Here is an 11,563-nt window from a genome sequence, read left to right as displayed (position 1 = left end):
GAACTATAATAAATGGAATATTTGCATAGCTGTACTTCAGGAGTGTCTCAATAGATTTTTCTTAAAGTATCTGGAAGTAAACAATTAAATGGTTTCATTGTTTTTGATTTAGCAACAACTGGTGAGGCATAAAGATTAAGGTGTTAAACTAGGATGGGGGGAGACCCAAGTTCTAAACTTCTATTTGGCAGAGAAGCACATCATTCTCTCTCAACTCTAGTTAGTGTCAGGTTTTAGGAAAAACCTATGGGAAAAAAAGTTGTATCCTGCATTTATAGGTTTTCTTATATGAAATTGGTGAGCATAGAAAAGAAGCAAAACCAGAGGACAAATGGAAAAAGGAAAAAAATATGGTGAGTTATTTTTTGATACAAGATAAATTTGATAAATTCAATACACTGTAATGTGTGAATTAAATGCGTAAAATGGTTTCCTCTCCCTGCTATCTAAACAAGAAAGCAAACATACATGTTCATTTATCATAATTCAGAATAAAGCTAGCATTCTGGCCACAGTCAGTAAATATGAGAGGTTAGATTACACTTTCTACTAATATCCAATAAGCAAGGAACAAGTTATTCTTCAGATGTGTGATGTGAGCATTTTTCAAATTTATTTTCTAGTTATGTGATGGAAGTTATCTGGCTTTGGCAATGTTTCTGGTCATCCAATGAGCAAGCTTAGAAAAGAAAACCAAGTACTTGGTATCATAACCCTGTTGTCTTTCTTATTGCATTATAGATTAGAAATGAGCAAATTGTGAAACAATGACAAATGAAACTGCTCCAAATGAATTCCTCATCTTGGGCTTCTCTGGTCTTCACAAGTTGCAGCTGCTACTCTTCTTTATCATTCTTGCTACATACATTTTTATTCTGTTAGGGAACACCTCCATCCTCACTGTTGTTTGTCTGGACCCACAGCTTCATAGTCCCATGTACTTCTTCCTAGGACATCTCTCTTTTCTGGATATCTGTTATACCACCACTAATGTCCCTCAGATACTTGTGCACCTCATGTCACAGAAGAAGAGTATCACTTATGCTGGATGTGTAACTCAGCTCTATTTTTTTGTCTCTCTTGTGGGAACTGAGTGTATCCTTCTAGCTGCAATGGCCTATGATCGCTTTGCAGCTATCTGCCACCCTTTAAAGTATACTTTAATTATGAAGAAAGCATTTTGTGTGCACTTAGCGGATGCCTGTTGGGTAGGTGGTTTTCTCAATTCGGCTCTTCATACTTATTTTACATTCCATCTGCCATTCTGTGGAGGTTATAAGATCAATTATTTCTTTTGTGATATTCCACCCCTCTTAATGCTTTCATGTGGAGACACAAGTTTAAATGAGATTATCTTGCTTGTTGCTGGGGTCTTTATAGGATGGACTCCATTTGTCTGCATTATCCTATCTTACATTTATATCATCTCCACTATCATGAAGATACAATCCAATCAAGGGAGGATTAAAGCTTTTTCCACCTGCACCTCACACCTGACTATTGTTATTCTATATTATGGAAGTGCTATTTTCACCTATGTCCGACCAATATCAACTTATTCATTGGAGAAAGACAGACTCATTTCTGTCCTTTATAGCATTGTCACTCCCATGCTAAATCCTTTAATCTATACTTTAAGAAACAAGGATATTAAAAATTGCCTGAAAAAGATATTTCTGAAGGTACTACACTTGAGATGAAAGAAGATTTGTAAATTAATATTTTATTTATTTCTGGAAAATTTAGAGTTCACCCTATCTATCACCATAAATTAAAGTCACTAGCAAATGTTCATGCATCTATATTATCTATTCTCTCTATTATTAATACATGCTGTTGTTTTAAATATGGATTCTAACTAAGAGTCTTGTTTGATGTAAATTTTTGACATTCAAGTGTTCATTCTTAGTTCATCAATAAATATCTTCCATATATAGTATGGGGCTCCAGATAGTACAAATGGATTTAGCCTTTTAAGTTTAAGTAATATATATTTGTGTTACAACCCCTGGTATGCCCAAATATCGGAAGAAGCTCACTACTCCCTCTTTCTGTCCTTCGGCTCATCACAGAAAACCATCCAGGCAGAAAACCATATTTTTATTTTTAATGTTGCCTTTTTATATTTGTGTTGTTTATTTATTTATCAGCACAAATACAACACACACACACACACACACACACACACACATTAATTTGGGTCCTGATTTTCAGAACAACATATTTTGTTATGGATTCATAACATTGCTTTTATTGTAAGTCAGTACAAACCTAAGTAAAGAAGAAGGAAAATAAATGAGAATAAAGCATTTAGATTGTCAAGAATGCACATGCTTTGTTGCTGGCTGACATCCTAACCAAAGCAGATACAACTATGTTTAAATAGGATTAGTGATGTTTCCATATATTTGAGTTATAAATTTATAACTGAATAATTCATATGTATATTCAACTGTATACTGTATAAAAACCTAAGGAATCTGCTGGGTACTTGGTATTGCCCAGTAGTGGTCAAGTCTCTAGAATGCATGGCTTATCAATAAATACATTTTTAAAAAATTCTGAAACAGTGTCAGCAGATAGAGAATTCTCCTTTTTAAGCTTCCCCTTGACCAATTATTAGTTCTTGAATGTGCATCTATTTGGATATTTGGATATTTGAATCATACTTGGGTGAGGATAAATAAATGTAATATTCAGAATTATAACCAAGAATTTTACCCTAAAAACAACTAGGTATCATGAGGGCATTTTTCCCTTATTATATTTAGTCCTGATAATCAAGTGGCATATATAGTTAAGATTATCTTAAGTGCAAGACATACTAACTCCTTAGAAATTAGTATAAACTCAGAGGAAAGACATTGAAATAATGATTTAGTAAAGTGCTATGTCATGAACAGGTTAAAGACAGCCAGTAAATTCTGGCTCATTCAAGAATATAAATTCTTCCTAAATTGATATTAAATTGTATTTAAATGTATACTTAAAATGCTCTTCTGTTTAGACATTAATATGAATACAGTGACTATATAACCAAATGTTTCTTGATCTTTGTAATACTAAAATAGGATTCTGGCATAATACTCATGCTCAGAGTAGACATGAATTAAATATTCATCATCATCAGAGGTTAAAATGTCAACAGGTATTTCTGAGGAAAAATAATGACTTTTAAAAATCTATTTTGGCTAGAGTATTGACTAATACTATGCAAGTCCCAAATATTGTTATCTGTTAAAATTTTTTGGGGGAATACGATACACTTTGCTCCAAGTTAAACAAATGAAGTCTAATTAAGAAGTGCATTCACAAGTTTAATACATTATGTTATTATTGTTATTATTGGTTAATCTTTGGTGAGATTAGCCTTTGGGACTGGTTGGTAGCTCAACAGCTCGAGTCCTAACCAAGGACCTAGGAACTATTAAGATAACACCAGAGGATATAAGCTGTTCAAAATAGGGTGGATTTTGTAGAATCAGAGTGTTCAAGTCCAATAAATTTAGAATTTCCAAATAGCGAGGTAGCCTTTTAGATATTGCTTTTGGTATTGTTCCAAGGGCCCCAATTAAAATCAGGACAAGATACAATTTCTTTTTCCATAATCGCTCAACTTCAATTTGTAAGTCCTGGTACTTTGTGATTTTTTTCTTGCTGCTTATCTTCAATGCGCACATCACCAGGAATTTTTTTGTTGTTGTTGTTGTTGTTGTTGTTGTTGTTGTTGTTATTATTATTATTATTATTATTATTATTATTATTATTATTATTATTATTATTATTATTATTATTATTAATGTGGTTAATCTTTGGTGAGATTCACAGCTTTTGGGGCTGCTTAGTAGCTCAACAGCTCGAGTCCTAACCAAGGACCTAGGAACTGTTAAGGCAGTGCTTCTCAATTATTTTCTGTCATGCCCCCCCCCCCCCCCAGGAAGAAGAAAACATTTCGCGCGCCCCGCGCGACTTTAAATAGTATCATTTGTCTATAAAATTGTTATAAGTATACCTCTGCATAACACTGTATCCTTATTAACGTATAAGAGAATTAAAAAAGAAAGAAATGTGGATCAATGTACAACAAAGAATAGCTTTATTAACTGTAGCAGAAAAGAGAGAGAGAGAGAGAGATTATATCTCTCTGAATAAATATTCAGAAGAATCTATCCACTATAGATGATTGCTCTTTGCAGAATTACTATAGCTTTGTGTCCAAGCGTAGTTAGTTTAGCACTGTTTTGATAAGGCCTAAAAAGTGGAACTTTAATACGCTTAGGATTGTAGATATAAAACAAAGGGAAAAGAATGAACTTTCAGTTTTGTTCAAATAGTTACATATGCTCTAATAGAAAGACATTACCACTTTCAAGGACAAAGTTCTCTGGCTTCCAAACTCCAAAACTCGGCTGCAGAGAGTCTTCCAGCAGCAGTGGCTCTAGGAGGGTGCTTTATGGAAGAATCTATATCCAAAAGACTCTCTGTCCAGCAGCCAGCCCACAACCATAGAGCGCACTCCTAGAGCAGCCACTGCTGGAAGACTCGGCAGCCGAGTTTTGAAATTTGGAAGGCGGAGAAGAAGTTATGCTCGTGAGCGTGGTCACCTCATGGCAGCTTCGCTCCTGACAGTCAAACGAGGTCGAACGAGCCCCCCTTTACGGAGCCTCATGCCCCTCCTGGGGGGCACGCCCCACTTAACTGTGTTAAGGTAACATAGGAGGATATAAGTTGTTCTGTTGCGGCGGATTGGGGCCTAAAACCTCAATTTGCCAGGAACGGGACGTGAGACCACAAGGTTCGAGAGAAGACAGGTTTATTGATGCATCCGAGTTCAGAGCGTTAACACAGCAAAGTCTGAACTGTCCTGGCTAGGCCCAGGACAGGGGTTTTATACCCACCAGAGTTTAGGGGGGTTTACACGGGCGTGTACTTCTGAGAAAAGGAGGTTCTGGGGGAGTCTTAGGGGAGGTTACATACCATATTTGATAATATTACACAGTTATACATAAAAATGTGGAAAGCATCCTATGGAAAAATACATAAGCAGAAGTGAAACTGTGGGTATCAGCGTCCTCCTAATGCAAGAGTTTATTAATACACAAGCTGGCAGATTCATATCTTGCACAAATCTGTTTCCTTCGTCCGTCTCTTTAAATGTTTTGCAACTTCTGTTTCCGTAAAGTTTGTAACAGTTACTAAGTAGCCTAAATCAAAGGTCAATTAATATGCTGACTTGAATATACTTCTGATCAAAGGGAGCCTGGGAGGCTCTTATACCCTTCAGGTAAGGAACCTATTTACCTGCTGCCTCAGTTCCAAGTAGTGTGGTTTTTTGTAGAGTCAGAATGTTCAAGTCAGGTAAAGTTAGAATTTTGAAATAGTGAGGTAGCTCTTTAGGTATTGCTCCAAGGGCTCCAATTACAATTGGGACAACACATGATTTCTTTTTCCACAGTCTCTCAACCTCAATTTGCAAGTCCTGGTATTTTGTGATTTTTTCTTGCTGTTTATCTTCAATTCGTGCATCACCAGGTATTGTAATGTCAATGAACCATTTTTTTTCTTTTCAATTATTGTTATGTCAGGTGTGTTGTAGGCCAAGTGCCTCTCAGTCTGGATTCTGAAGTCCCACAAGAACTCGACTTTCTCATTCTCCAAAATCTTCTCAACCTGATGGTCCCAGTGGTTTTTACTGTACTTAAATCCAAACTTTTGGTACAATTTCCAGTGAATAATCTTAGCAACACGGTCATGGCATTGTAGGTAGTCAGTTTGTGAAATTTTGTTGCACCCGCTGATCAAGTGGTCAACTGTCACATCTTTCTCATTACAGAGGTGACATTTGCTTTTGGTGGTAACATGTTGAATTTTTGCCTTCATGCAGTTTGTGGCTGAGGCTTGTTCTTGAGCTGCCAAAATAAAGCCTACTGTTTCTTTTTTCAGTATGCCTGTTCCAAATTAGTTTTTGTTCACCTTTGCCTTCAATACTTTTCAAGTATTGGCCATACATAACTTTGCTTTTCCAATTTTCAGCTCACTTCTCAATTACTTCTTTCTTATATTCACCTTTTAACTTAGTTGTCTTCAAAAGGCCTCCTTTATTTACTTCCTTAATCATTGGTTCTTCACTTTTCTGGATGTAATCATTCAAGCTGTGTCTTTCTTCTTCCACAGTCTGCTTTACTTGTAGGATTCCTCAACCACCTTCTGCTCTTGGTAGATACAATCGCTCAACATCACTTTTAGGATGCAAAGCATGATTCATTGTCATAAGCTTCCTTGTTCTTCGGTCCAAATTGTCCGACTCCATCTGGGTCCAGTCAATTATTCCTGCAGAGTATCGAATTACAGGTATAGCCCAGGTATTTATGGCGTTTATGATATTTCCTCCACTCAGTTTGGACTTTAGTATCTTGCGAATTCGTCGACTGTACTTGGCTGAGGTTAATTCCTTGACTTTATTATGCATTATATCAGAAGCCTCTAAAATCCCCAAGTACTTGTAGCCTTCTTCTGGTTTTATCATTTCTTCATTCTCAAGTTGTATTCCATCATCTTCTAGGACCTTGCCTGCTTTGGTAGCCATTGTTGCACATTTGTGAATTCCAAACTGCATACCAATGTTGGCTAAATTCTTTTGTGCTTTCAATTAATAAATTCAGTTCAGCTTTTGTTTTACCAAACAGCTTCAAATCATCCATGTACACCAAGTGTGAAATTTTGTCCTTTCTTTGCAAGTTAGTATCCACAGTTTACCTTCTTCAAAATGATTGTCAGTGGTAGCATTGAGAGTATAAAAAGTAGGGGTGAAAGGGAATCACCCTGGAAAATGCCTCATTTAATTTCAACCTCACCCAGTTCTTCTCCATTAGCCATAAGCTTCGTTTTTCAGAGGTTCATTGAATTTTCCATGAATTTTTGTATGTTGCTGCTAATGCCAAAGATGTTCAGGCATTTCTTGATCCAGTTGTGGAGAACTGAATCAAACACTTTCTTATAATCTATCCAAGCCATGAACAGCTTGGTTCATCTTTTCTTTGAATTCTTTAGGATTAGCTTTTCAATCAGCAGTTCATCCTTTGTTCCTCTTGAATTTTTGCAGCATCCTTTCTGTTCTACAGGAAGCAAGTTATTTCTTTCCAAGTATCCATAAATTTAGTTTGCAATGATACCAATAAGGAGCTTGTATGTTGTTGGCAAATAGGTGATTGGCCTATAGTTTCCAGGATCCTTTCCTTTTTATTTATCTTTTTGGATCAAAAATGTCCTTCCAGTTGTCATCCATTCATCATTGGCAGGTGTTTTAAAGATCTGATTCATTTGGGCTGCCAATCTTTCGTGCATACTTGTAAGTGCCTTTAGCCAGAAACGATGTAGCTCATCTGGTCCAGGTGCACTCCAATTCTTCACTTTTCTTGACTGCCTTTGCATCCTTTCTTTTGTTATTTTCACATCTTCCATTTTATGCACTTTAATAGAATCCTCAACCTGCTTGATCCGTGTTGGATTTCTGTTGTGCTTCTTGTTGTTTTCCCACAAATTCTTCCAGAATTTCAGAGCTTCCTCTTTATCAGGCTTTTCATTTGTTGTTACTCCATCTCCACTTTCTAAGCTCTAATAAAACTGGTGCTGATTTGCTCTGAACTGTCAGTTTTCCTTGAACTGAGTTACTCGATTTTCATATTGCTTAATCTTTTCAGCAATGGCAGCAACCCTCTGCTTCAGTTCTTCAATTACTACTGCAATCTCCTTATTTTCCAAATCGTATCTTGTTTCCAGGCTGCTTTTGACCTGCTTGTCTTTTAGCTGACCTTGCCTTAATTCTTCAAGTTGCTCAAGTCTCCATGAAATTTTTTGATCTTCAATTCCAACCAAATTTTCCACTTAGGCTTCCCCTTCTTGCCTTTTTGGTTCCTTTGTATTTTGAAACCCAATTCTTTGGTGGTTATGAAGGCTGCTGCATACATCAGCTGGTTTGTTTCAGCTAATGTAGTGGTTTGAATGGTTTGCACAGCTTCATTTACCTTTTGTAGTATATTTCTCAATTCTTTCTGTTTCACTTGGTTCAGCTTTGGCAAACATGTTCTTTCAGCATCTTCCATTTGATGCTTTCTTTTCTCAGCTAATTGAGCACTATCTGTTGGTGCTTGCTCTTCAGTGCTTCCTTGTTCTTTATCTTCATTCATTTCAGCAGCCTCTTCCTCCCTTTCTTCCTTGGTTTGCTTTTGAGTCTGCAAATCATTCTTGATGTTACTCTTCTTTGTTGGTATACTCAGACCATTAGTTGCTTTCTCTTCGATTCCTCTTAATTCTGCTGTAGTGAAAAAAAAAATGTGGTTCAGAATTACACCTCGTTGGTCCATTAGCCTTTGTTCACTGATATCACAATCTGTGTGGTTCACCTTCCAAATCTGATACATTCATTTTTGAAATCCACATTTTTCTGGCTCAGACTGATAGTAAGCTTCCATAATAGAGATGTTTTCTTCCCTGGTCCAGATTTTTCAATCTTTTGCTTTTTCTTATAATAGCTTGTCAGCTCCATGCCCTGATTGCCTAGCAGAGGGAACTGAGCCTGTAGCTCACTTTGCACAGAATGCCCAGGAGCCATTGTCAATCTAGGCGACGGTTCAGCCAGCATAAATTTCATTTTTCTCATATTCATCATGTTTGAATGGGTTGTGGAGAAAATTTTGTCTGGCCCTTCACCTAAGACCTGTCTGATATGGTTGCACCTGTTCAGCATAGCCCTTAGGATCACTAGAGTGTGCAAGCCCCTCCACTACAACAAGGCAAAGCTCCTCAGAGGGGTTGTTGCTGTTGCTGTTGCTATTGCTGCTGCTGCTGCTGCTGCTGTTGCTATTGTTGCTGCTGCTGTTGTTGTTGTTGTTGTTATTATACAATTGTATCACAACGGCCAGTTGTTTCACCGGATTTGACATTGATTACTAGTCCTTTTATATATATATATATATATATAATTGAAAGTGAATCACTATGGATTGGCAAGTAATATAAAATCATAGAAAGGCCTACGTCGCTGTCTTCACATTAGATTTAGAATTTCACCTTGGAGACAAGTTTTGAGTGAAGAGACATTCCCATCAATCTTGCCTAGATATTTTTGTTATGACTATGGGGTAAATTGTTGCCAGCCTCCATTGGAAGGATGGGTCAGTTTAAATGGCCTGCCCCAGGATTTTGGTAGATCTGGAATATTTTTAAAATGTGTTTGGAAATTTCCCAGCACTCCCAATGTTAAATACTTTGTTAAACTGTGTGGGTTGGTGGGGAAAAAGGTGGTCTATAGAATGCTTCTTGAATTTTGGGTTAGTTCTTGAATTTCCTGGAAACTCCAAGAGATGAAGTAGGTGAAGAAAAACTTGCAATGAATTTGGTAGAATGAGTAATATGACCAGTCTCAGGCGTAAATACTACGTAATATCTGAACGTGTTCTCTGCTAATAAAGATAGTGAAATCAAATAATTCTTTTGCAAAATGTCATCCAACTTATGTTTTTAGAATGCCTCAGTCCTTATGTGAACTACTTATGTCCTCATCTGAGCAGGCATGACATACTTTAGAGTTCAAAATTAGCTTTTGGAATTAGATTTGAATTGCAGTAACATGATAAATTACCATTGTTTAACAATCATTTGAAATTATGATAGACTGTAATATAAAATGTTGAGTTTCTACTATATGGTTACATAACTATTTTTTAGGTGCTTGGCAATCAATTCAACTTTAAAAGTAGTTGCAACATCCCATAGTCATGTAAACATAAGTTGTGATATTTTGCTATTTATTTATTTTTATTTTATTAAATTTATAGACCGCCCCCTCTCCCCGAAGGGACTCAGGGCGGTGTACAGACACCACATTAAAACCTAATATAAAATTAGATACACTTAAAAACCAATTAAACTATAAGGCTGTACAGGGTAATAAAAGTTAAAAATTAGCTTAAAACAACCCAAAAAATTTAAAAGTACAGAATTGAGGGACTAGATTGGGATTAGGCCAGGCCCGCTAAATTAAACAGGTGGGTCTTGAGCATCTTACGGAAGGAGCGGAGATCAGTGATTGTTCTGATGTCACGGGGGAGGTCATTCCAGAGGGTCGGGCCCATCACAGAGAAGGCCCTACTCCTGGGCGTCGGCCGCTGGCACTGCCTCATGGACGGCACCCGGAGGAGCCCCTCCCTGTGAGAGCGGATCGGTCGAAGGGATGTATGGGCAGGATACGATCCCGCAAGTACCTTGGTCCTGTGCCATGGAGCACTTTAAATATGATAACCAGTACCTTGAAATAGAATAATTAAAGAAAGGATGCAAAAGAAGGGACAGAATAATAATAATAATAATAATAATAATAATAATAATAATAATAATAATAATAATAATAATAGTATGTATGTATGTATGTATGTATGTATGTATGTATGTATGTATGTATGCTGGTTTTGTTGTATTCGGGTCTTTTCCCGTGTAAGGTTGAGAATATATATAAAGAAATTTTAAGAGTAAAAGCTTTATTAAATAGAAGATATTATGGCTCAGAGTGTGCCATATTCAGCAGATCACAATTAAGGCAGAGTCAATTCTTTTTAGTCACTGCTTTAATTCATAAGCAGCTGCACAAAGCAGGCAATCTATTCCATTGATTAATTGTTCTCACTGTCAGGAAATTTCTCCTTAGTTCTAGGTTTATTTTTTCTTTAACGAACTTTCACCCATTTCTTCTTGTCCTGCTTTCAGATGCTTTAGATAGTAGTGCCGAAACTCACCCCCTTTCTTTACTGTGATAATCCTTCAAGTACTGGAGAACAGTTATCACATTTCCCCTAACTCTTCTCTTTGATTGGCTAAATATAACACAACAACAGAATTGAAAGGGACCTTGAAGCTCTTTAATCTAACCCCCTGCTCAAGCAGTAGACCTAGGAAGCCCCATTCAAGCATGAGACACTTCATCAAGATAATCTCAACATTTAGTAAAATCAGTGGGCTCTTTCAATTCACTTTCCAAAACAATCTTTAGATTGTTTTTTACACCTTTGTTTTTCAGACTTTATATAATGAGGTCCAAAATGGGGGCTTCATAGGGTTGACTGGATTGGATTGACACTAGCTTGTTTGAATAGCCAGAGGCAGGTTTCATGTATCTAATAAAAGCATTCCCACAAAACAAAATTACTGTGAAATGGGAAACAGAAAATGCCTTCTGCCTCCCTTCAGCAGAATGGAACCAACAGTGTCAACATTGGAAGTTATAATTACAAAAAGGCCAGCAAACTGTAATGGCATGCTAAAGATAAAAACTACCATTTCATTGGCAAAAAATAAAATAAATAAACAGAGACAAAACTAAACTGAACAAAAATATTGAAAAAATTACAGAAACACATACTATCCCTCTAGTTGAATAGTGTCAAAACTACTGCAACAATAATAGCTTCCACCCTTGTGAAGCAAGTCTAAAATTTATATGTTTGTATATCTATTTCTAACCCAAGTAATCTGTCAGATATATATGTGAAAAAATAGACAACAGTTTCAA

At 36.6% G+C, this 11,563-nt stretch overlaps 1 protein-coding gene across 1 annotated transcript; it reads left to right on the top strand.

Annotated features, from left to right (window-relative positions):
- Positions 1–767: 767 nt before the first annotated feature.
- Positions 768–1,700, top strand: LOC309401525 (olfactory receptor 5V1-like; the record flags this gene model as incomplete). The annotated part of the gene is made up of 1 exon (XM_081970586.1): positions 768–1,700. The coding sequence occupies one exon, from the start codon at positions 768–770 to the stop codon at positions 1,698–1,700; it is 933 nt and encodes a 310-aa protein (XP_081826712.1).
- Between the last annotated feature and the right edge of the window lie 9,863 nt (positions 1,701–11,563).

The sequence above is a fragment of the Natrix helvetica genome (genome assembly GCF_964273705.1).
Source record: "Natrix helvetica genome assembly, chromosome: Z".
NCBI classification, from domain to species: domain Eukaryota; kingdom Metazoa; phylum Chordata; class Lepidosauria; order Squamata; family Natricidae; genus Natrix; species Natrix helvetica.
This window is presented reverse-complemented; position numbering and strand designations above follow the sequence as displayed.